A 27,035-nucleotide genomic window follows, 5' to 3' on the forward strand; every position below is an offset into this window, starting at 1 on the left:
ACAAACGTATATTTGAAAATCCACAGTAACAGAGCAAATAATTTAAAACAATGTTCTGCTAAAGTGACTATAATAATTCATGGCAGTAAAAATTTTGAGTTCAATGTAGAGACATCTACCATGCAACAAATTATCAAGGTGATTGCAGTAATTCTCACTGTATACATTTTTATTTAAATAACTCACACAACCTTTGACAACTATTGAATCTTTCTCATTCCAAGTCCTAAATAAGCAACTTCAGGTCATTTCACATAGTTAACATTATGAGAAACAGATACCTTTTACCATTCATTTAAAAACATAGTATGCATTTAAAATCATAGTCTCCCATTCTGTTCAGGTGCTGATAACTGGCGTTCATTTCAGACATCAACCTAAAACAGGATTGTAGGGATTCTTCCCGGTTATATTAAAATCATTCCCAGAAAAGGAAGCTGCTATTATTAAAAAGATCACAGATTTCCTAAGATGAATTCTCTCCAAATTTGACAGTAATAGCAACAGCACTCATAAGAACAATATGATGTATCCTTTAAAACCCTCCTTGCACGCGTTATTTTATTAGATCCTCATAACGGGCATATATCAATTTTATAGAGTTAGAAACAGAGGTCTGTGCAGATGAGAAGGATGCTTGCTGTCACTATAATGAAGTTAAATTTTAAGCCTAAGCCTCCTAAAAGTAAAACGAATGTCTAATGCTTAGTTCATGTATTATCATAAGTGGAGATAAAACATACAGGCACACTCAGCCCTGTAACACAGGTAGGGAAGTGAGGACATAACACAGTTCCATGTCTACTTAAAGTGTAACTTTCATGGAAATCTTTCAGACAGTTATCAGACTTCAGTCACTTTTCTTGATTACCAAAAGAGTCAAACAACAATTCCTTTTAAAAGGAAACCATCATTTCCTATGATACCCTATCTTACAATAAACAAAACAATTCACAAAACAATTGAGAGTAGATATTGAAGACAAATGGTACCTAGAGAGAACCAGAAGTATCCTATTATAGTATGTACTTTAGAAAGCGACTACAAATTAAAATGTTCCATTAAGGCTGCTCAATAAGCTTAAAATTCAGTGGTTTATTGTGGGATCTATTTTACTGCTAGTTATCAGAATGAAGCATAACAAGAAGCCAATTAACTGAGAATTTACCCTTTTAAAGAAATTTATGATTAAATTATGAAAATGATAAGGAGAAAGAAATCCAGGATCTTAGCAAGTTAACCAGAGAGGAGTCATAAACGGCATATAAATGCTAAAGCTGAAATGAACAGGGATGGCGTCTGCTCAGGGAACAATGAAGTGAAGTCAATCCTGAATTCCAACTTGAAAATGTTTAAAGTAAATTGGCAGGATCTAGGAGGTCATCTAGGAGGTTGTTTTAAGGAAATGATAAGAAAAGACAAGAGGAAAGAAGAGCAAAACAGCTTTGTAAGTTAGTTATGGGCAGAAATAGGAATTCATTTGTTTGGAGGTTAAAGTTCTCCAAATTTCCAGATGCTTTCATTAGTAATTGAGTCATTTTGCTTTCTCTTCCTGGAAGAGGGTTTGGAAATCATTTATTTTAAGATGCAATGGGAAATAAAAGTGAAAATCAAATGTTTGATGAGCTAGACATGCAAAACAATCAACATCTCTTCCTTACTCTGTTCCTCATTTTCCAAGCCAGAATTTCTCTGCATGCTTTTCTCATCTAATTTGTCACCAAATCCTATAAAGCTATTTTTAAAATATTTCTTGACTGACAACTGCTTTCTGGTTCCACCTCTTAAGTCCATACTATGTCCTCCTAATTGGTCTCAGGCCCATGAGTCTAATTTCTCCATCACTACTAAGTTGCCAAAATGATCTTTCTAAAATAAAGAGGATTATGGTGTTCTACTTAAAATCCTTCAGTGACACCTCATAGCTTTCAAAAAAGTGTACGCTCATGGAACCTGCTTAATTTTCTAGCTTCATCTTCACGACTCCATACAGGTACTTTTTGTTCCAGGAAAGTGAACAGCACATACTCCATGCCATGCTGTCTCCTTCAGCCATCAATTTGCCTGTGTAACTATCACTTGGCTTTACATTTTGGTTTGCATGGGATTGTTTCCTCAGAATGCCTGCCTTCTTTAATCTCTCAGTCTGATTTTGATGTTTCTCTTCTTGGCTCCCCTCCAATAGCCTCAGGTGTAAAAACACCATCATAGCCTGAAGGGGATTAGGAAAGCACCAGCAGGCAATTGTCCAGGGCTCCAATCCTCAAGAAAATGTAAACATCATTAGGAATGTTGCAGATCAATACTCTATGTAGCTGGGAGACTGCTTTGACAAGCTTCTAGGAATTAGAAGTCTAAAATGACCCAGGAATATGCTTCAATAGTAATAAATCACTTTTAAAATACCTTTCAAAGAGGGTTTGGTTACTTTCTGTTTTTGTTCTGCTAGGTAGGTATGCAAGTTTGAAGTCAGAGCTGAGCTGCTTAGAACAATACTCTGTTAGCAGACATCCTTCCTCATCCTTCACTGCACTGTGCTTGTGGTGCAGTAGTCTGTGCAAAACTGTGATCTTTCCCCAAAGAAAAGTGGAACAAATACTTTAAAAACATCTGTTTGAAGGGGAACTCTGTTAGTCCATTTTCACCCTGCTGATACAGACATACCCAAGACTGGGTAATTTTTAAAGAAAATGAGTTTTAATGGACTCACAGTTCCACGTGGCTTGGGAGGCTTCGTAATCATGGGGGAAGGTGAAAGGCACGTCTTACATGGCAGCAGATGAGAGAATGAGGACCAAACAAAATGGGTTTCCCCTTATAAAACCATCAGATCTCGTGAGACTTATGGGGAAACCGCCCCCATGATTCAATTATCTCCCACCAGGTCCCTCCTGCAACATGTGGGAATTATGTGAGCTACAATTCAAGATGAGATTAGGGTGGGGACACAGCCAAACCATATCAGAAACCAAATACCTAATTAGCTTTCTCAGGCCATGCTATGTTTCTGTCTGGTCCTGATCATAATATTTATCGCACAATATTGTAATAAGTTGAATTACTAAGGTCTCCATAAGCTTCACAAGGACAAAGGCCAAAACTTTTTTGTTTTGTAACAGATATGAAAAACATGTTCACCCAAAGTGTGTGATCTTTAAGTGCAATGAACTGACACCCAAAGATCAAGATTTAGCAGCGCATGTTCAATGCTGTCCAGAGAAGAATGACCTTGAGTCAAACAGATAAGAGTATTCTGTTCATTAAAGAGGCATTCTTTATTGTGAGTCAGATACCAATCATTGTGAGAGAAATGTCCCTTAAAATTATTTTTCTCTTTTTGGTTTATCTTCATATTCACCACATAACTGACTGTTCATTCCATTTCATAGATACTATCATAGAAGAAATGAAGAATATTGGAGGGAGAAGACCAAATTTCTGGTCACTGGAAAAATGCAACCATTATAAATCAATAAATTTACACTCTTTTTTTTTTTTTTTTTTTTTCCTTGAGACAGAGTTTAACTCTTGTTGCCCAGGCTGGAGTGCAATGGCGCAATCTCGGCTCACTGCAACCTCCACCTCCCAGATTCAAGCAATTCTCCTGCCTCAGCCTCCCAAGTAGCTGGGACTACAGGTGCACACCACCATGCCCAACTAATTTTTGTATTTTTAGTACAGACAGGGTTTTTCCATGTTGGCCAGGCTGGTCTTGAACTCCTGACATCAGGTGATCCGCTTGCCTCAGTCTCTCAAAGTGCTGGGATTACAGGGGTGAGCCACTGTGCCTGATTGATAAACTTACATTCTATCTTGTGCATTATTCTCTTACAAGTAAGATTAGCAGGCGAGGAGGTCTTAAATTTGACCAACTGAGTACATGGACAAAAAGTTACTTCTAGATCTTTCACTTGGCACTGTCACCTTTCTGAGGTCTTGGGAAAATAAAATCCAATCATATATGTGTAACTGTTTTCAAAATTATAAAGCTCCTATATATTTTCTTCTTTGACAAAAATGACCTTCATATTTCAAAGGATATTTTAGCTTTGATTGTTGTCTCTCTAAAATAAAATTTTATCTTGGTACTGCTTTTGGCCAGCCAAATAATTTTTATGCTCTTGACCTGATTTAAACTAATATTTTCCTTCTTTCTGCTGCCAGTAAAATATTGTTATACTCAACTTTTCTCAAGAGAAAGATGTTCTGTGTTTCTTCATAGTAAGCAACAACATTTAAGGGAAAAGGGGGTCTCTCTTGAACTGATGACTCTTTTTCTGGAAAATATACAGAATACTGTGAAAAAATAAGCTGTAATGATCTGTTAGGATTAAATTTCATTACTTTAATGGAGAAGAATCCTACACATACGCGGAATTTACAAGAAATGGTGTTATTTTCTGGTAATGACCCATGTTGACTTGGCAGTTGTTTAAATATAATGTCAACCAATTATGTTTAAAATCTCAAGTAAATTGGAAAGATAGTTCCAGAAAAAAGGTAATATCAAGGGCAAGTAAAATTACTTTCTGAAAACTTCTGTGACTTGAGCTTTATAACATTTAAAACAAATATGGATAATCTTAAATTTCATCAAATTGGGAAACTGAACCATTCAGATTAGGCCACTCAACCCAGTAGAAATACTATTTTTTTTCACATCTTTTTGGTTAGATTAGAAAACTCTGTTATGCTAAAATGAACAGGTCCACAATTGCTTTTCTAAAATCCATAGGGTAATTGGGTTGTGGAATTCAAATATTTTCAGATTTTAGAAAGGTAATATCATGTGTTTGCCACATAGTCAGTGCAGTGGTAGTAAGTGGCTCTCTGAAAAAGTCTGCATGAGTACATACAAGTTTATTATAAATTTTACTGATATAAACAAACTGTAACACAAAATTACAAATAAAAATAAATAATACATTTTACTGTAAATTATTTTTGATTTCACAGAATACTTTCATTAATTTTTGCATAGCTTTCACATTCATAGTTAACCTATGGTTGTGACTGATGTAGAAATGTACTTTAGTCATGAGTGTTTGTCGGTGTTTTCCTTTATTCTTACATCTGTATTTGGGTTTACTAGTCCTCCTTTAGTTTCTTTAACTAAATACTTGCTCATTTATTTTAATACACATATATATAGAGAGAGATAGGCATACATCCACATCCAGATAGAGATAGATGATAGATATATAGGCATACATACATACATATATACATACTAAATGAACACAGTTCAGGCCATACATTTCTAAATTCCACTATGGCTGCATCTCTACAAATTTTATGTTGTACTTTCCTTGTTTTTTTCTTGATTTTAAAAAACCAAACATACATAGTTTAGAAGCCCTATTTTAGGACCCATTAAACTGCTCTAAATTCTCCAGCTTATATTCACCTATTCCAATATTTTTGAACTGTTTCCTGCAAAATATTTACAAGTTTTCCTTTCCTTGATAAATAAGTTTGGGAAGAAAGGGTTAAGCAAAGTTTAAATGAGTTTCCTTAATGTAGGATTAATATGCTAATAAATCCTATAAAAAGGAAATATAGAAGGCACATTTACTAAAAGTATTGGACCACAAGTTTTTTTTTTTTTTTGAGATGAGGTCTTGCTCTGTCACCCAGGCTGGAGACCTGTGGCACAATCATAGCTCACTGCAACCTCAAATTCCTAAGCCCAAGCAATATTCCTGCCTCAGCCTCCCAAATAGCTGGGACTACTGACATGCACCACCATGCCTTGCTAATATTTTAAATATTTGTAGAGAGGTCTATGTTAACCAGGTTGGTCTTGAACTCTTGGCCTCAAGCTCTCCTCCCAAAGTGCTTGGATTACAGGCATGAGCCACCATGCCCTGCTGACCACAGATTTTTGTTTTTGCTAAAACTATTTAAGTTTAATGAACCAACTTAAAAATGTTTACCTACTCTATAGTAGTTGGTGTCAGTATCGCTACTTTTACCTGTAATCATCATTTAGTACTATATTAATCAGGGTTGTTAATTGCAAATAATAAAAATAACTCTCAACAAGTTTAAGTATAAAATAAATTTATTAAGAGATAAAAAATGGGCAAAATATTCTCCAGGGAAGCCAGGGATCAAGTTTAGAGGCTAGCACCAGAAACAATTCCCAGGTCACATCACTGGATTGCTGTTTTGGCACCACTAAAATGGCAGTAGATCCATGAAAAAGGAAAGTCATAAGCTGACAAATACAGCAGGGGAAGAGACCAGCAGTAGCAGTTTGGAGGCCAGAAAGCAAATAAATGACTGCTTACTACTTTAATAGATTAGGGAAAGTTGAGTTCTATGTCTCTAGTATGAAAACTTCAAAATTACGCTGATTAGCACGTCAAGACCCTAAAATAGTTCAAGAATTGGAAGTAACATTTAGTTCTGAACCCGGAGATGGGTTTGGGGGAAAGGAGTATAGGACTAAGAACAAGAGAATTCATCGAAAATCTGTATGAAAAGCAGTTATAGCCTTGGAAACTGTTCCCCACCTCATGTAGTAGGCCGACTGCTGAATAAGCGCTTATTCTGTGGAGAGACTTCAAATTCTGGGATACTAGGCATAGGTGAGAACAGAAATAGTACATGCCAATACCACAAAATAGTGAGAGGTTCCATAATGAAAAACCTACATGTTGAATGGTAACAATTATAACCGCCCCTTTCTTTACTCTGACTCTAATTCCCTGGAGGATTTCTTTCCAGGAAGCCTAAAGAGGCTAAAAGAAAAGTCCTACAGATAGAATTGAGGGTACCCACTGAAATAGCCCAATTCATAATCATACAGTGAAGTCCAGCAATTGATAAGGCCCATCCAGGATATGGTTTCCAATCAATTTCTTGCTGCTTGAAAATTAAATGTGAATAAGAGAGGAAGATTACTAAACACTTGAGGAATGTCTCAATAGGAAATACAGAGACCAAAACAAGCAAACAAAAAGTGGACTTCAGAAGAAACAGAAACAAATTTCAAATGAATTTTCTAACTATAATTAAATTCCTTAGCTGACCACAGTGGCTCAAGCCTGTAATCCCAACACTTGGGGAGGCTGAGGTGGGAGGATCACTTGAAGCCATGAGTTCAAGGCCAGTCTAGGCAACATAGCAAAATCCCATCTCTACAGGAAAAGAAAAAGGCTTAAAAAATTCCTTAAAAAGTTTAAAAAAAAAAAAAAAAAAAAAAAGACTTTTGTATCCATGAAACAAAAACAGAAAGCAACTAAAAAATTTAAAAGGCACAAAAAAAAGAACTAAAAACATGATAATCATAACTTATAATAGAAAAGTTAACAAAGAAATAAACCCAAGAAGTGGAATCCCTCCCAGAAAGGATAAATGGATGAATTCAAAGAAAGAAAAAGAAATGGGACATGGGAAAGAAAAATTCTAGAGAATTAGAGGGTGTTTGAGTTATTTAATACTTTATAACAAACCACCCCAAAACTTAGTGGATTAAAACAATTTATTATTTCTCAATACTCTGTGGGTTGAGTGGGCTCAGTGTAGCATGTCTTCTGCTCTTTTGCTTAAGGCAGTCACATAGCTACACTCACCTAGTAACTTGGCTAGGGCTCAATAATCCAAGATGTCTTTTCACTCTCTGAAGCCTCTTTCCACATGACCTTTCATTATGAGATAATCCGCACCAAGTATCTTTACATAAAAAAACGAAGGATGTAGAAGTGTCTAGCACCCTTATGGCCTGGCCTTGAAATCCCATATACCTTCTGCCACTTTCTATTAATCAAAGCAAGTCACAAGATCAGCCCAGATTCAAGGGAAGGGAGTATGGACTTCATTTGTTGATGTGAGGAATAGCATGCACATAAGGTTTGGGAGGTATCATTGAGCACTATCTTTATTTATTATTTTTTATTTTTGAGACAGAGTCTCACTCTGTCACCCAGGCTGGAGTGCAATGGTGCAATCTCGGCTCACTGCAATCTCTGCCTCACGGATTCAAGCAATTCTCTTGCCTCAGCCTCTTGAGTAGCTGGGATTACAGGTGCCTGCCACTATGCCCAGCTAATTTTTGTACTATTAGTAGAGATGGGGTTTCACCATGTTGGCCAGACTGGTCTTAATATCCTGACTTTAGGTGGTCCACCCGCCTCCACCTCAAAAAGTGCTAGGATTACAGGCATGAGCCACCTCGCCTGGCCAAGCACTATCTTTAGAATCAATCTTCCACACTACATAAGATCATTTTAAGGTGTCTAAAATCCCTAAAATAGGAGTTTGAGAAAGAAAGAACAGAAAATATAAGACAGGAAAAAGAAATTCAAAAATAAGTTTTATCATAATTATCAGAACTGAAGGACATAAATTTCCATATTTAGAAAGCCTATCAAAGTGCTCCAGTAGCAAAACAAACAAGCACAAAGACTTATACCAATAAATACTACCATGAAATGTTAGAACCCTGACCATAAAGAGAAGATCCTAAAAGCTTCTACAGGAGAGGAAAAAAAGATTACATTTTAAAAATCAAGAATCAGAATAACATTAGACTTATCAGAAACAGTAAGAGAACCTAGAATATGGTGGAGCAATACCTTCAAATTTCTGAGGGAAAAAATTACTTCCAACCTAGGATTCTATACACAGCAAAACTATTAATCTAGTCTGAAATGGAATAAAGACATTGTTAGACAAGCAATTTCTCAAATAATTAAAAGCACACGCTAAAATCACAACATTATCATAGGAAGCTACTGGAGAGTGAGTTCTACCAAAATTATGGAATAAACCAAGGAAAAGAAGCTGGATCCACTCAGCAGAAAGTGGAAGGACAATGTAAATAGAAAGGAAAGGTGACTAGAGGGACCCTATACGGTAGTCTCCCTATAAATCAACCAGTCTGCCTTAAAACAGGAAAACAGAGCACTCAAGAGGGGAAATCTTCAAGAAAAAAAATAAAATGGTTGTATTACCTAATGAATTTATAGTCATTGACATTTGTGCATCTGGCAGAAAGTTTGGAGATGAATTTGTTACATATGTAGAAAGTTAAACAAATTGAATAAACACCACAACTATTAATCCAAAAAATAAAACAAACCCAAAAATTACAGCATACTATGTAATTCAAATGTGGATAATAGTCATTATAAGGCAAACAGTAATCTTAACCTAATCCAAAATTACAATATATTAGGAGGATGGGAAGTAAGGAAATGAGAGGAGAGTGGGACAGAACAGTGGGAGCAGAAGTAAATATTTAACTTTTTCTTTTTTTTTGAGATGGAGTGTCACTGTATCACTCAGGCTGGAGTGCAATGGTGCAATCTTGGTTCTCTGCAACCTCCACCTCCCGGGTTCAAGTGATTCTCCTGCCTCAGCCTCCCGAGTAGCGGGGATTACCACTGTGTCTACCACTGTGCCTGGCTAATTTTTGTATTTTTAATAGAGATGGGGTTTCATGTTGGCCAGGCTGGTTTCAAACTCCTGACCTCAGGTGATCCACCCGCCTCAGCCTCCCAAAGTGCTGGGATTACAAGTGTGAGCCACCATGCCCAGCCAAATATTTTACTTTTATATAAGAATGTCAGTAGATAATATCTGAAGCCAAAATTCAAAATGGTAGTATAGCTTGTTATCAAGAAATATGGAGGGAAATACCAGAGGAAACTGCTGATTTGAGAGTAATTACCTCTGAGGAGTGGGTACTACTGTTTTACATTTTAGCTTTATAAAACGATTTGACTTCTTAAACTATGCATAAATTTGTGCTCTAAATGTAACACAAGTTTTCACTGGTGGGAATATAAATGGTATAGCTGCTACAAAAAACAATACAAGAGATTCAAAAAATTAAAAATAGAATTACAATATGATCTGGCAACTCTGCTTCTGGGTGTATGACCAAAAGAATTGAAAGAAAGGTCTAGAAAGCCCGTGTGTATTGGTGTTTGTACACACATACTCACAGCAACATGATCCACAATAGCCAAATGTGGAAACAACTCAAATGTCCACAGACCAATAAATGGATAAAGAAAATATGACACAAGGATTGCAAACCTGGACCATGTGCTGCCAAGCAACCCCCAAATGGTATTTTTTACATGGCTTCCAAAGAAAGCCTATAGTTATAAATTAAGTTTTAAGTTATCACAAATATGGGTAAGTCTAATTTAGTCTGAAATAAAATTAAGTCATTAAAAATTAACATATGTTGATATTTGTGCTTTAAGAGCACCAAGAAGACTGTTTGTGGTGGTTATTACTTTTTTAACTTATTCTTATTGTTCAAAATGGTTCCTAAGGGCTTTTTTAATTTCAGTATTTCTCATGAGCTCTGAAATATCTACCTCAAAGTTTTGTTTTGAAAATTAGTAATAAAGCATTTGCTTAAAAAATCCCTTGCAAAGATACTATTAAACTTATGATTAGATGGTATTGAATTGATGCATTTTATAATTCATTCACCAAATAAGAATTTGTTCATTAAAAATAATCCATTGTGAATTTAAAATTATAAACTCCCCTTTATTTGTAAATGAAACTTACCTGCCATTAGCAACTCTGCATTTTGATCATAGGACTACAATCAAAATATTGCCAGCTTGTTGCAGGAAGTCAGGGACCCCAAATGGAGGGACCAGCTGGAGCCACAGCAGAGGAACATAAATTGTGAAGATTTCATGGACATTTATCAGTTACCAAATAATACTCTTATAATTTCTTACACCTGTCTTAATCTCTTAATCGTGTTATCTTCGTAAGCTGAGGATGTACGTCACCTCAGGACCACTATAATTGTGTTAACTGTACAAACTGATTGTAAAACACGTGTGTTTTAACAAAATGAAATCAGTGCACCTTGAAAAAGAACAGAATAACAGCGATTTTAGTGAACAAGAGAAGACAACCATAAGGTCTGACTGCCTGTGGGGTCTGGCAAAATAAAGCCATAGTTTTCTGCTTGCAGAGAGCCTATAAACAGACGCGTAAGTAGGGAAGATATTGCTAAATTCTTTTCCTAGCAAGGAATATTGATAATTAATACTCTGGGAAAAGAATTGCATTCCTGGGGGGAGGTCTATAAACAGCCACTCTGGGAGTGTCTGCCTTATGTGATTGAGATAAGGACTGAAATACGCCCTGGTCTTCTGTAGTACCCTCAGGCTTACTAGGGTGGGGAAAAACCCCACCCTGGTGAATTTGAGGTCAGACCAGTTCTCTGCTCTTGAATCCTGTTTTCCGCTGTTTAAGATGTTTATAAAGACAATACATGCACAGCTGAACATAGAACTTTATCAGTAGTTCTGTTTTGCCTTTTTTCCTGTTTACTCAGAAACATGTGATTGTTGTTTTCCCTTTTGCCCTTTGAAGTATGTGATCTTTGCGACCTACTCACTGTTCTTGCACGCCCTCCCCTTTTGAAATCCTCAATAAAACTTGCAGGTTTTAAGGCTCGGGTGGTGTCACGGTCCTACCAATATATGATGTCACCCCCAGAGGCCCAGCTGTAAAATTCCTCTCTTTGTACTTTTCCTCTTTATTTCTCAGCCGGCCGACACTTATGGAAAATAGAAAGAACCTATGTTGAAATATTGGGGGCCAGTCCCCCTGATACCAGCTGATCAAAGTATTGCCAGATATCAGTTATGCTGATTTAGTTGCTTGCACTTGACCTGTCCCTTTTCCATGACATTGGCGACTTTCTTGGCTTGGCTTTTTTCAGTCAGAAAAGCATATTTGTTTTTGAAGGAGACTGTTTGTTTTTAAAGTAAAAGTTTCAAAATGATAATAAGTTAATGATTTGAGCAATGGTTGGAGTGCACAGATGAGGCCTACACAAACTACTTTTTCATATGTAGATTGTATTCATTTTCCTGGATAGGGACAAAAACAGTATTATGTTTCCATGGGTTTGAAGTTCACATGAAAACAGGTACTTCATATTTTTTTTTAACTAACATTATGTAGTCTGAATTATAAAATGTTTATAAATGATTTAATGGATTGAGAGAAACAATATTTGTCACCCATGATTATTTTTGAAAGTGAATTGTTATTAAAATTTAACTAAAACTTCATACAATTTATTGTCTTCTAAACTCTATTTTGATGAAAACACATTTTATAACTTTCACAAATATATAACTTAAAAATCTAATTTTTCTCAAATATCTTACAAATTCACTACATTTATGATACTGTAAATTAATTTCAAACAGTGAAAGCTAGAGATAACCATAGCCTGAAAATTTATCAATTTTCATTTCATAAACTCATAGATTTTTAATAATGTCGACATAAAAGATGGTTTTACATGCTATTAAGAAGAGTCACAAATGTTAAAAAGTTTACAGTCACTAACTTTCAATATAAATTTTATAAAACAGTATATCTATTTGATACAAGAACAGATAAAAATTAGACAAATGTCCAGTAGTGGGTAAGTGGATTGTGGTGTTCATACAATAGAATACTATTTAGTAATACAATTCAATGAATTGTGGCTTCATTCATCTGAATGGATGAATTTGGAAGCCTCTGAGCAAAAGAAATAGGTCATGGAATAACACATAAAGTATGATTCCATTTATATAAAATTCAAAGAGTCAAAACTAAACAATGTACAACTATGAGAAAGGGAATGAAAAACAGAAAATGTATGATGTCGTTACGGCTGGGGGAAGAAAGTGAATGTAATCCAAGAAGAGTCAAAGGTGAGTCATGTTCTATTGGGTGAGGTGGTGAATACTTACGTATTTAATGCTTATCCTTAAACTGTACATATATTTTACACTCTGGAGAAAGAGAGGCAGGAAAGTAGAGACCATATATGTAGATAACTCTGTGAAGAACTTTATCTTAATTGGAGAATAAAGCAGCACAGATGGGAAAAAGGTTGATGTTCATAGAGATTTTCTTCTTATGCTAAAGTACAAAAAGACTCTAAATGCCATAGAAAGTAAGGTTACACAGGAGGGGAGAAGTTGAAGAAACAAGAGGAAGGTACCTGATGACACACGCCATTTAAGTAGGTTGAAGGGAATAGGATCCAAGGCACATCTAAAGAGACTCGTCTTTAAAAAGAGAATAATGCCACCCAATTCAATCAAAGGGGAGGGGAAAAGGACAGAAATGGGTGCAGCAAACATATACACTTGATGATGGGAAGCCTGAGGTATGTTATGTATGGTCACTTGTTCCTCTAGAATGAAGCAAAGTTATTAGCTGAGAGTGAAGGGCCAGAGTTGGTTTTCAGAAAAAGACATGAAATAACTGTTTTGGCCATTAAGAGAATATGCTGTCCACAAATAAATACACGTGAACTCTTTGGGCATTTCATCTTCCCTGTTTCTCCTGCCTCTGCTAGAATGTTTTCCCCGTTCCTTTTCATTTAGAAAATCTTCCCATCCTTCTAGACTCATCTTAGATTCTATGTCCTTTGTGAAACCTTTTTTGATTATCCCATAGTAATCCTTTCCTCTTAAATCTTACAGCACTTAGCTGTATCATTCATTTTTCATTTGACACACCATCTTGCAGAAACTCTTTTGCTTGTACATGATTTAATTTTTGCGTTGTTTTGTTAACTACAGTTATTGAAGGCAGAAATCATGTCTTCATTTTTTTGAGGCTGAGTCTTGCTCTGTTGCCTAGGTTGGAGTGCATGGTGTGATCTAGGCTCACTGCAACCTCTGCCTTGTGGGTTCAAGCGATTTTTGTGTCCCAGCCTCCTGAGTAGCTGGGACTACAGGTGTGCACCACCATGTCCAGCTAATTTTTTGTATTTTTCATAGAGATGGGGTTACACCATGCTGATCTTGAATTCCTGGCCTCAGGTGATCCACCCTCCTCGACCTCCCAAAGTGCTGGGATTACAGGCGTGAGTCACTGTGCCCAGCCAGAAATCATGTCTTTTTAAAACACTGTTCCTCTTACTTTCAGAAAAATAATGCTTTTTTTTTTTTTTTGAGATGGAGTTTTGCTCTTGTTGCCCAGGCTGGAGTGCAATGGCGTGATCTTTGCTCAATGGCAACCTGCATCTCCCAGGTTCAAGTGATTCTCCAGCCTCAGCCTCCTGAGTAGCTGGAACTACAGGCATGCACCGCCATGCCTGGCTAATTTTGTATTTTTAGTAGAGACAGTTTTTCCATGTTGGTCAGGCTGGTCTTGAATTCCTGACTTCAGGTGATCTGCCTGCCTCGGCCTCCCAAAGTGCTGGGATTATAAGTGTGAGCCACCACACACAGCAAAATAATGCATTCTTATGTATGGTGAATATTTAGATGCAGTTTCTAAATATATCATCTACTGAAATATCCTTAAAAGTAAATGATAAAATAATAAAGACATACATGAATAAACAGAACTTTGAATCTTTCATTTTTTTTCCTGTAACTGCTCCCGATTTTCAATTTTTGGTTTTAGAATCTCCTTTTTAGAAGCTAAGCCAGAGATCTGGTGCTAATATACAATTGGTTTAATTTTTTAAAAAAAATTTAAAACAAATTTCTCTTGTTTATTAAACTATTAAAATGTTTTCTTCATTACAACTTTCAATGTATTGCTTCTTGGAGATTGTTCTCCCAGAATATGAAACTGAATGTTATCAAAGACAAATTATGTTAGGAATGCCATCTTGTGGTTGACAGTAGTCCATTACACTAATTGGTCTTGACAATCTTTAATTCAGAAAGAAAACATCCAGTAAATTCACGAACATAAATCATGGTTAAAATGTACTACGACGAAGGAATACAAATTAAATACATGTATCAGTTGTGTGCAGTTTCAGCTGCCAGAAAAATACTATGTTCACTGAAGAAACAACAAATTACGTAAGAACTGACTCCAAATAATATAGTGAAACTGCTGTCTATAAATACCCTCCTATTGAGACTACTCAAGTACTCTTAATTTTGGAAAACTTTTCTCTTTAAATAGATCATTTTATTTCTGTATTCACTTCTAAATAGTTCTGCTTACTGTTTCATCCTGGACTTCAGTTATGTCTTGATTTTCAAACATCATCACCCTAACCATAAACATCCAAAAGACAGCGAAGGACAGAGTACATATTTAATTTGGACAGTGTGAGAAACACATTAGTTGTAGTCCAAAATGGAATTTGAGGAGGGTTAAAAACACTGGCCATAGTCAGGTGCAGAGGCTCACACCAGTAATCCTAGCACTTTGGGAGGCCGAGGTGGGTGGATCACCTGAGGTCAGGCATTCAAGACCAGCCTGGAAAACTTGGCGAAACCCCATCTCTACTAAAAACAAAAAAATTAGTCATGCGTGGTGGTGCATGCCTGTAATCCCAGCTACTTGCGAGGCTGAGGCAGGAGAATCACTTGAACCTGGGAGGCGGAGGTTGCAGTGAGCTGAAACTGCCCCAAACAAAAACAAAACAAAACACTGGCCCTAATCCTAATAGAAGAGTTTACTACTTCCTCCATTCAAGTTAGCCATTTTGAGTGGTAAATTAACTTTCTAAACAACAGAGAACTATTCACTAGTTACAGATGTAGTACCTGAAAACTGGGCTTAAATATTTTAATTGCCAAATAGTATAGCAGACATTTTGGTCCACGTAACAGTGAGGGTGTGCGAGTGGAAACTGATATACCCCACATGAGCACAAGGCAAAGCATGACAGCTCAAAGGTCCGTGCACTGTGTTACCTTTTGTCACTTCTAGATTAAAGATCTGAGGAGGTGCCATGGAGGTCTAATGTCAGCCCTAGAGATCAGACTATTGAAATTACAAACAGATATAGAGATATTTACATAAAAGACAAAATGCTACTGTACTCCAAATCAGTGTTTGAGATTTATTATTGCATGCTTATAGCCAGAAAAAAAAAAAATTTACTCTGAAAGCTTTCATATGAATTGATTTTGGATAAGTTTTTCCACATGACTCTTCAAGACATTCATATCAGCTGCACAGACCGGGTACTCCATCTTCTCTTGCTGTTTTGTTCTCTCTAATAAAGCCTCATGCAGTGGAGGTAATGCATTGTATGAACCCAGTAAATACAGCTGACTTGATGAAGTCTCATTGATTTCTTTAATCTTTAAAGCCTGCATGATAGCAGGTGCAAACTTTGAGTAATGGGCTGTAGATGAGACAATCACAGGGCAAGTTTTGTCTTGCACCCTATCTGCAACCACTTTTGCAACAGCAGTGTGTGGATCCAAAATATACCCTGAAGTATTATAGGTAGAGTTAATAGCTGCTAGGCACTCTCCCTCAGAGCACCAGTCAGCTACAAAATCCTGCTGAAGTTTCTCAACTAGAACCTTTTCTATCTGGAAGTGATGCTGACTTTCTAATTGATTAAATAATTCTGTCATTAGTTGTCCATCTTTATTAGCCATCAAGTGTAAATGTCGTTCTAGGTTTGAAGATTTGAGAATATCTATCGACGGTGAAAAAGTCTGTGCTAATTTTCTTTCCCTTAGATCATAATGTCCTGTTTTTATAAAATCAGTCAAAACACGGTTCTGATTAGAGGCACAGATAAATTTTCGAATTGGGATTCCCATCATTTTGGCATACACTGCTGCTAATATGTTACCAAAGTTTCCTGTGGGAATACAGACATCGACTGGGCTTCCAAAAGAAATAAATCCTTGACTAACAAGATCGAGATATGCGGAAGCATGATAAACTACCTGCGGAAGTAGTCGGCCCCAGTTTATGGAATTAGCCGAACTTAAAATTGTTCCATATTCCACAGTAAGAAAGCCAGTAAAATCAGAATCGTTAAAAATTCTTTTTATAGCTGTCTGGCAAAAATCAAAATCTGACTCAACACCCACTGCCCATCCATTTTCTCTCTGACTGCCAATTATTTGTGCTTTTTGAAAATCACTTACTCCATTCTCAGGAAAAAATGTGACCACAGCTATCCTTTGCTTATCATTCTTATTAAGACGACTAAAACCATTTAAGACTGCACTCCCTGTGTCTCCTGAAGTAGCTACAAGTATCATATAATTGCAACTTGGTGGGATACAGTGTGCAAAAATATGAGGCATAAGCTGTAAAGACAAATCTTTAAATGATCCTGTTGGTCCATGAAATAACTCCAGGATGAACTGGTTGCCTGAAAGGTGCCTGACAGGAGCAATTTTTGAGCAGGCAAAGTTTTCCCCATAAGCAGTTTCAATCATTTCTCCCAACCTGGCAGCAGGTATGTCTGCAGGATGGATACATCTTTCCAACAGTATCTGTGCTCTTTCTATGTAGGTTGCTCCTACTAGGCTTTTCCACTCCCCACAGCTTAATTTTGGAAACTCCTTCGCAGGAACAAAGAGTCCACCATCAGAAGCCAACCCCTCAATTACAGCTTCACTAAAAAATTTTGCTGAAACCTTCTGTTCACAGTCTTTAGGCCAAACGTGTCTTGTTGAAATGAATGTTTCCGAGTCCGTATCTTGGTATCTTTTAATTGCATTCAGCACTTTGTCAGCTACCTCCTCTGGGGAAGCCCCACTTTCACAGAAAACACGAGCATCATACCACTTCTTATAATACTGTCTTCTAAATTTAAGTAAGTCTTTCATAGATGTTCCAGAATTCTGACCTACAATCCTATCTATCTTCATTAATTTCAGACGATGAATTAGATCTAGTAGAGGTACATCCAGGTATACAATTACTCCATTTTTCTTCAGATGCCACATGCTAGCATCATGCATTGGATTGGACCCAGTAAGGGAAATCACACTTCCAGATGCAGAGAAGTTTAACACAGCTTTTCCTTCCTCTTCTAAAAATTGCTCATTACCAACATCCTGTAATTTTTCAGACACACTCATATTCCAGGTTTTTTCAAGGATATCATCATCTACATCTATGACACAACAACCTAGTTTCTGACCTATTATTCTGCCTACTGTTGTTTTCCCAGCACCAGGAGGTCCCATCAGGATAATATTTTTGTCTCCAACAAGAGAGTGGGTGGAATACCATGACTTCCTTAATTCCGCAAGTGCAAAGGTTCTTGAAAGAAATTGCTGTGCGTGTTTATCCATTTTAACATGTATACTAGAAAAACATTTCTGTGTTATCTTTTTCAGATGCTGACATCGGTTAAAGTGGAACATTCTCTTTTCACTTTTCTGCCCACACCAACCTAAAAATGGGCTTTAGCCCTTTTCAAAACACAAAACAAACAAACAAACAACAAAAGATAATTTGGTTACTAATTTCAGTAGATTGTTAAAATCCCAACAGGATTGAATATAACCATGCCCATGGTACATAAACTGTTTAAAAATCTGCCAAACTTATGGAATTTAAAAAAAGTATTCCAACCCAAATTCTTATATATTGCATATTATCCTTCTTAATGATATCTTTTAAAATCTCAAGACACTGAAAAATCAAAACTTCGACAAAATTTGTAACTATAAACAACAGAAACTTGTATTCACAGAGTGCCAGATTGTAGATGCTTTTAAAAGTATATATATACTAAATCAAATTACTATTTCTTTTCTTATTGAGATCTTTTAATGGAAATTATTTCATGGTTTATCTGTTTATATCACATATAAAGATGATTTGGAGTTGGAGTGCTATCTACTTAGAATTCACAAAAGTTGAATAATATTCTTTATATTTAATTTCTCTTCAGTTATATGAACATCATGATAGACTATATTACTCATAAATTTCTTACAGAATTCATAACAGGAAACCAGAATAAAAGAACATATTTGCTTATAAAATGCTTAGTTTTCCAAACTACAGAACAAAGGTATGATATTTTCTTTTTTATGTGCCTTTTACATGCATATTAAGAATCATTGTGACATATTATTCATACTGAAGGCTTTAAAAAGAGCCAAAGTGAAAGGTATACTATTATACAAATAGTTAAGAAAAATTAATAATCAGCAATGAGGTCAAAGGCTACATATAACCTTATCTGCATGGAACCATCATTTTTGTTTCTAATCCTATAATCTTCAGTGGATTTAACTCAATTTCCAGGCCCAGGGCAATAGCCAAGAACCTCAGGAATGTTTCCAATGATGAGAGAAAACAATTATTCTGGCATCCAAAGAAGCTCCATAATTTCCCATATTGACCAAGTCCTTGTCTTTGGAAATATACTCACCATTAAAACAAAAATGTATGCCAGACAAGTCAAGTCTTTGGTTATGTAAAATGCAATATAATACCTCTGCAATGTTCATGTAAACTGCCTGAAGTAATGTCACAGACACATAGTGGGGCTTATCACGTGTTCTCTGGTAGAACCAATATGCAACTAAAACATATTAAATACTAGATAATATGTTTAAGTATGTGCTGAAAACTTTTAATCATGTAATACTGACTTTCTATGCTACTTAAACTCTGTTTTGTAATTAAACATTTAAATGATTTTAAGCTAACTCTGAATTTAACTTACAAGTAAAATTAGAGCCGTCAACGGAAGTAATTCATTTCCTTATTTGACTTTTCAATTTGTATGTGCTGTGCTTAATTTCCACTGACTTGTAAACACAGGACACACCAGAACCAATCTGAAGAGTTGGTTGACTCTGAGGCAAAACTGATCTTTGCAAAACGTGGAGTCTATAATGGAAAAAATTTTAAGTTAATTATAACTGTATACAGTATCATAAAATTCTACATATAGACTAGTCTATTATTTGAAAAGCTCATCTGCAATTTTAAAAATACAGAAAAGTTGACCCTTTTCATGTTTCCCCAACTCTGTTATTAGATTAAGATACCGTTTTTAAACATGTGTGTCTCATTATAAAAATAATTTCACTAAACAGTACTGAAGGAATTTCTACCATCAAGCAATAAAAAACCAAATAATAACAAATACAAAACCTTTCAGAAGGATACCTGGAATTTTAACGATTTTGCTGTATAATGATCAGAGGGGAAAAAAATCAGTGGACTACAGCTATGAAATTAGTGTCTGAATTGTTTTTTAGGCTGTATTATCTATCAAAATCACTATATATTCATATGTAACAATATCCACTATAAAAAGCCCAAAAAAACTCTTGCCACAAAAAGATCTCTCTTAGCTATATAAGTGTCTCTATAATAAAACCAAAGCACATATCATAGTGGTTAGCACAAAATATTTACAGTAAGATTAATCATTGTCACTCACTGACAATGAGCTAGGAATATATAAATTGAATCCAAATATGTAGGTACAAGGCAATGTGCATTTTTTTTTTTTATGGCTTGGTTTATAAACCTTCAGAGAATACAGTGGTGTTCAACCATGAATCAAGAACTGTTTTGCCACACACAGTCTAATCCTTTCCCTGAAGTAAACCAGGGACCAGAAAGAATTATATACTTGAATCATAACATCAATTTATTTTATTAAAGGGTATTCTGGTACTGGACTTTAAAAGCACAAGCTGCTTTTAGGGCACTTATGTAAAACAGTTTGATTAACCTCCTATTCAGGAAGCTTTTGCTTGCAACATTACAGTCTCTTCTTTTTGAGTTTGCAATACATAACTTCCTGGTATCTGTATCAGTAATAATTGTATATAATCTGAGTGGCTGGTTTTCAAGTGCAGTAATTTTTTTTTTTTTTTTTTGAGAAAGGGTCTCCCACCGTCACCCAGGCTGGAGTGCAGTGGCATGATCTCAGTTCACTGTAGCCTCAACCTCTTGGGCTCAGGTCATCCTCCCACCAGGTGTGCACCACCACACCCAGCTAATTTTTGTAGGTTTTGTAGAGACAGGGTTTCACCATGTTGCCCAGACTGCTCTTGAACTCCTGAACTCAAGCAATCCTCCCACCTTGGCCTCCCAAAGTGCTGGGATTACAGGCATGAGCCACCACACCGGCCCAGTAAATCTTTCATCTCTTCTTCTGCTTTATGTTGCTTGCTACCATGCCTAACATCAACTTCATTAAAAGTAGATTGTAAGGCAAACATTATGTTACCTTCACCTTATGTTTTGCAATCTTACTTTTCCTATATATTAGTTCCCCTCTACCCTCTCGTTTTAAAATTTTACTTCACTTCCCTTTTTCAAGACTTTGGGGTAGAGATATATATATATATATATATATATATATATATATATATATTTTTAATTATGACAGTTCAATTTGTAAATTCTGTATCAGTATTTCCCAAAAACATGTTCCTTAGACTAGGAGAAGGCAGTTAAGTACTATATTATTTCTAAAGAACAATAAAGATATATTCTATTTTAAGATACATACTAAATTTTATTTTGTAACATTTAACCACAAATTAATTTTAGGGGCTCAACATTTTTTAACAAACCAAATGAGGAAAAGATATCCTCATTTTCTTTTTGAGAATGTCTGCTGCAATGGCCAGTCAGGAATATACACAGAAGGCATATATATGGACTTCACCAAAGCATTATCCACGGTTCACTAAATATTTGTTCAATTCACGGAGAAATGGAAAAAAGGATTTGAGGATATTGTTGATCATAAAAAATGGTTCTGTTGAACAGAGGGAAATTTCTGGTAGTGCACTCCAAGGCTTTCGGTCTCGATACTCTTCTCTTTAATGTGTTTAACAATTATTTGGATTAAGCATTGAGAGAGATATTGGAAAATTAGTGGTTAACAGGACGGACTTCAGAGAAAAATCTGCAGATGTGCAAGTCCTTTATATAAAATGGTGTAGTATTTGCATATAACCTGTGCACATCCTCCTGTATACCTTAAATCATCTCTGAATAACTTATAATACGTAACACAATGCAAATGCTACGTACAGAGCTGGTATACTAATTTGCTTTTTTATTTGTGGTATTTTTACTGTTCCATTATTTTCGTGTTTTTGTTTTTCAGACAGGCTCTCACTCTGTTGCCCAGGCTGGAGTGCAGTGGCACAATCTTGGCTCACTACAGCCTTGACCTCCTAGGCTCAAGCAATCGTCCCATCTCAGCCTCACAAGTAGCTGGGACTACAGGCACGCACCAATACACCCAGCTAATTTTAGTATTTTTTGTAGAGAGGGAGTTTCGCCATGTTGCCCAGGCTGGTTTCCAATCCCTGGGCTCAAGCAATCTTCCTGCCTTGGCCTTTGAAAAGTGCTAGGATTGCAGATATAAGCCACTGCGCCCAACCAAAATACTAAAATATTTTCAATCTGTAGTTAGTTGAATCTGAGAATGGGAAATTCACAGATATGGAGATCCAACTGTGTATCAGGACACAAACTAGCCAAAAGGAGGTTAAGCTCTACTGCTTCTGACTTCTAATCAAAAATTCTCTCAAACCCTTCTTTCAAAGGGCCTCCCACTTGCCATGAAATAGAGGTGAAGGTGGAAGGACCACACAATCCAGTATTGTTCTGTAATCACAAGGATCTTACAACCAAAACAATTAATTTTGCAAGTTCATCACTTAAGTCTTTATATTACTATCAAAGCTAAGCCTTTTCTGCCGTTAAGACTTCTGTTAGACATGTTCTTAATGATCTCAAATATTTAACTGAAAAAACTTAAGTATCCACAATTCTGTAACTTTGAGAATTATAAAGACCCTGTCCCATTCATGTGCTCATACATTTGTTCATTTGTTCAGTATTGTCTTTGGCTGCTTTTGAGCTACAGTGGCAAAAGTGAGTAGTTGCAACATAACCACTTGGCCCGCAAAGGCCTGAAATATTTACCGTCTACCCCGTTACAGATAGTTTGTTCATCCCTATAGGTATATACCAGTTAATTCCCTGTGGACATGAGGTGGACACAGGCATTTTTTTTGAACTGTCATTTCAAGAGAATTATAAAAACTAGAAATAATTTTGCTTAAACACACTTTCGAAAGGCAAGGAGAATTGCAGATCAAATGTCTAAGAAAAAAGAAAAGTTCTTTTCCAAATGATTTAACAACCTGCTCATGACTGTACACTAACCATACTACAGTGAGGTCTAGCACAAATTGTTTAGCATTTTTTAAAGCATAATAAATATACAGACATCAGTTAAATTATTTTATTTCAATAACCCCAGAACATCAAAGCTACCTAAGGCCAGTTAGTGCTAACTGCAGAAATCATGTTTTGCCCTTACTTGCTATTTCAGGAACTGATTAACACAAATAGTCTCAAGGTGTTCCTTCTAATTAGAAAATTTATAAGCTTTAGTCTTTGACTATCCATTTGGCTAATGGTGTTGTTATTCCATGAGTCCTTGGTTTGAATCTTCGTAAATACAGGAAGTTTCCTGCCAAAATTTTTCTCTACGCTTGCTAAAACAGAAATCCCAAACATAAAATAATCAAGGGCGAAAAGAAAAGGACAAAGTGATATAGATTTAGATCCAGATCTAAATATAGATCTATAGATCTATCTATCTAAAATGTTTTGGAAGACAATCTGATGTGAAGAAATCTGGAGAATTTTCCCTAAGCGTTTGGGACAAAAATTAAAACCAACTGTATACAAAAAAAAAAAAAAAAAAAACCTTACTGTATTCTTATCTAGTGCAATTCAGTAACAGCCCAAAATAAGGATCTTCACATTCAGTAAAGCCTTTTTATACAAACTAAAAGGTTCACCAGGCCATTGTGTTGTTTTAATGTCTCCACCAGGCAACCAGGCAGTGAGAAACCCAAACTCGTGTGTTTTCTCTCCTCTCCGGGAAGCTTTATTTCCTTCGGGCAGAGTGGCCTCTGTACGGGTGGCTCAGAGCCATCCATCTTCCTCCCCAAATCCTATTACCAAAATGTCTTTTAAACACTCAGGTAAAAGCGTCTACATGACTTTCCTACGGCAGTCCTATGTGCGTAGATTTACGGGTGACTAGGTGGAGCAAAAAGGAATAAAACTGCTTCTCAGAAGACAGTTTTCAACATGGGACGCCAAAAACTGGACAAAAACGTAAAGGCCCACTTAAAAGGCTCTCCTCTCAGTTTAGGATGCTCATTTACAAAGAGCAGGTCCACTGGTTCCTGGAGAAGGACCTAGAGGAAGGGTCCCGACCGGGGGGGGGGGGGGGGGGGGGGGGGGGGGGGGGGAGAGCAGGCGCAGAGCAGACCCCGAGGGCCGCCCAAGAGGCTGTAGCGGGCGCAGGCGTGGCAGGGCGGGCGCAGGCGTGGCAGGGCAAGCGCAGCAGGCGGAGGAGGCCGCGGGCCCCGGGCGCGCACTCACACAAGTGTCGGGCAAGGCTGCGCGGGGTTCCGAGGGGCCTCGACCAGAATCGGCAGGAAAAATGCGCGCAGAGTTAAGATGACCACCGAGTAGCGGAAAGGGGAAGGGACGGTGCAGGAAAAGGCATGCGATGGGAGCGGGGTGGCTTCTAGTTTTCTTTTCTCTCTCCTCCAGTAACTCACCAAGGAAATCTCACTGAGAAGACGGGGAAAATGAAAGGAAATGGGGAAGCAGTTTCCACGAACCGCTAAAGCCGATACAGGAGACGGAGCACCGTACCTCCGGCTAGTTCCCCGGTCCCGCCCCCGCGCAGTGGACTCTGCCTGTGCCTGCGGCGGCCAGCGTACCTCCGCTCCACGCCCACGCCCGGAGCAGCCTCGCGCAGGGCACGTGACCTACTCTCTCACTGTAGCCTATCCAAGCACTCCGAGCTCCTCGGGCTCCTCCCCTTCCTCGTCCCGCTGGCCGCCTTGGCCGTGCGTCCGCGTGGTCTCAGCCGATCGCTCCGCCCACACCGGGATTGGGGCCTGCTCACAAAAACGTTATTGTGTCACGCCTGCGCACCAGCTGCGCTTTGCTGTGTCTGCAGTAGGATTTTTTCTTTCTCCCCAGATACACAGAGATAGAATTCTAAGAGCACAGTTTTTAGGGGGACACCATTTTCACCCCGTTAACTTTCAAAGGCACGTAAAAACAGTGACTTCCAAATGAGCTTCTCCAGTAGAAGGCGATACAGAAAGGGGAGACCTAGTTTGCAGTGCCGCCGTCTACTTCCTCGTTGCCTAGTAACGGTTTCCACGGCAACCGCACAGTTAACGACGCTTAGCAATCCCGGGAGAAATAGGGTGTTTTCTTCCCGAGAGAGGACTGCTAAGAGGGGGTCAAAGGGGGGACGATGTGAAGGAGAGAAACTGTGGTCCTTGAGAAGGCGAAGAAGTAAGAAAGGGGAAGCAGTGAAGAAGGACAGAGATACTGGGACAGGGAGAAAAAAGCTGAGAATAGCTTTTAAGGAGTCATTTGGTGACCATGGATCCAACGTGCCCTTCTGAGTGCATTTATAACCTCATACCCAGTGACTTGAAGGAGCCTCCCCAGCCTCCTAGGTATGTGGATAAGCAAAGACCATCACTTGAAACAAGAATGGGGAATAGTCAGTATTAATTAAACATACATATACTGGGATTTTTAATAATGAAATGTATTTATGCCTCGATGAAGTAGCCTTGGAGGATAACTTGTTAGAGAAAAGGTCGAAATATCTAGATATGTAGCATCTCACAGTTTTACAGAGAGGGCAGTCCGGCACTGTGAGATGACCATTTGATTATATTACACTTAACCTCTTATTAATACTGCATATGATTATTGTGTAATTTAATTATATGTGATATGTATACAACATAGCACGAAGTTTCATGTTGAAAAGAGAAAAATAACAATTCTGTTATCTTGTTTAAGTATACTTGATGTTTGGTTTCAGGAGTTCGGTGTTGTATTTCTAACTGCACTACTTCTCCCTCTCTAATGGGATAGTACTTATCTTTTCCCCCAAGATTTTTATGAAATATAAATTTACATTTGCTCTTGAACCTCAGGTTTTTGATCAGTGAAACGAAATATCTACTACTATTAGGCAGTTTCTAAGGACTTTTTCAGATCTAATGGTTTAATGGAACGAAGACTTGGTGGATAATGAACCAAAAAATATGTAATTGAGTTGAAATTTTACATAGGTCTTAGAACCTCTTATATTCTCCAAATCTCAAAAACGTGCAAAGGAAGCACTTCAGTTACTCCCATCTGTAGGGACTTCTTAGAACTTACTTAAATCTGTGGGGAGCAAAGAAAGTAGTGGAGACAATCTCAGCTCTCCTAGGACTTGAAATGTTTCTTGTCTTTTACCATCACGCTTGTTGGTATACCATCACCTTGTCGGACTGAAAATCAGGCCTAGCGATTAATTGTCTTTGTGATCTTGGATAAAGTTTCATTGGTTTACTGATCTGTGAAATAAATGTACTAGATAATATCCAAGGCCCCTTTTAGATCTAATGGTCAATTATTTTTACTAGTATTAGGGTAATAGCTCAACAAGTAGGCAGCTTCTTTAACTTTAAATATTTGGTTTAAACCAGAGCAGTCACTATGTTTATTACTTTTCCATCAGCATATCAAAATCTAGAGATTGGAAAGAGGAATATAAAGTAAGTTATTGCACGGTTGCAGAATTTATGAGTAGAGTTCAAATTGTCTATTGTTGAACCAACTTTTGGTTTCAAATTCCTGCATATTACACGAGATAAAACTCCTCCTCTCTGTAACACATTGGTAGATTGTATTTCTATAGAATATTGAATTTGAGTGTTATTTTGTTAAGCAGGTACTCTGTTCTTTGGCAAATTGAAAAGTTTTACTGCATCTAGACGATTTTTTTTTTTTCGAAAACATTTATAGGAACAGTCTTTATTCATTTGGCAAGCATTAATGGAGCCCCAATTATGTGTATAATATTGCACTAGTATATCTGTTCTTGGTGCTGTTGGAGTGATAGCACAGACTTCTTGGTTTTACTATGAAGAAATGAGTAGAAGAAAGATTTGGGATGAGAGGAAATAGAGGCACCCAAATGTGATGCCACAAGAATCATTTCTGTTAGGTTAAAGTCAATTTACACTGTCAAGATTCTGACAACTGCCCGCCTTTTGATCTCCCACGCCTCAGAGTTTACAGTCTTTTTGGGGAACTGAAATATGAACACTAAAATTTATCTTTGAAAACCCTAATGAGAGATGAAGATACTAACTGAGAACTTAGAAGATGAATGTATGTGACCAAAATCGGATGAAGGGCACTTTTCTGCAGTTGAACTATTGGCTGAGACTTAAGTTATG

At 37.1% G+C, this 27,035-nt stretch overlaps 3 protein-coding genes across 5 annotated transcripts in view; 2 read left to right on the forward strand and 1 right to left on the reverse strand.

Moving 5' to 3' along the window:
• The window catches only part of ENKUR (enkurin, TRPC channel interacting protein), a 77,281-nt gene that overhangs the window by 22,032 nt on the left and 28,214 nt on the right, over positions 1 to 27,035 (forward strand). Inside the window, exon 1 of one of the 2 annotated variants that reach the window (XM_025397559.1) lies at positions 24,955 to 25,247. The exons of the other annotated variant lie outside the window; for it this stretch is intronic. Within the exon in view, the coding sequence (XP_025253344.1) occupies positions 25,171 to 25,247 (77 nt within the window). The 5' untranslated portion in view covers positions 24,955 to 25,170. Of the gene's footprint in view, positions 1 to 24,954; positions 25,248 to 27,035 lie in introns of those variants that run through there. 2 annotated transcript variants of the gene reach the window in all.
• On the reverse strand, positions 14,659 to 24,622 carry THNSL1 (threonine synthase like 1). Of its 2 annotated transcripts, none has more exons than XM_025397556.1 (3): positions 24,424 to 24,622; positions 19,424 to 19,590; positions 14,659 to 18,155 (listed from the first exon to the last, which is right to left on the reverse strand). In XM_025397556.1, the coding sequence occupies exon 3, from the start codon at positions 18,105 to 18,107 to the stop codon at positions 15,876 to 15,878; it is 2,232 nt and encodes a 743-aa protein (XP_025253341.1). In that variant the 5' UTR covers positions 18,108 to 18,155; positions 19,424 to 19,590; positions 24,424 to 24,622; the 3' UTR covers positions 14,659 to 15,875. The 2 variants fall into 2 exon arrangements, with proteins under 2 accessions (XP_025253341.1, XP_025253343.1); XM_025397558.1 differs by having other exon boundaries at positions 24,327 to 24,475.
• On the forward strand, positions 24,355 to 26,562 carry LOC112631966. The gene has a single exon (XM_025397561.1). The coding sequence runs from the start codon at positions 24,367 to 24,369 to the stop codon at positions 24,853 to 24,855; it is 489 nt and encodes a 162-aa protein (XP_025253346.1). The 5' UTR covers positions 24,355 to 24,366; the 3' UTR covers positions 24,856 to 26,562.

Source organism: Theropithecus gelada, chromosome 9 (genome assembly GCF_003255815.1).
Source record: "Theropithecus gelada isolate Dixy chromosome 9, Tgel_1.0, whole genome shotgun sequence".
NCBI lineage: Eukaryota > Metazoa > Chordata > Mammalia > Primates > Cercopithecidae > Theropithecus > Theropithecus gelada.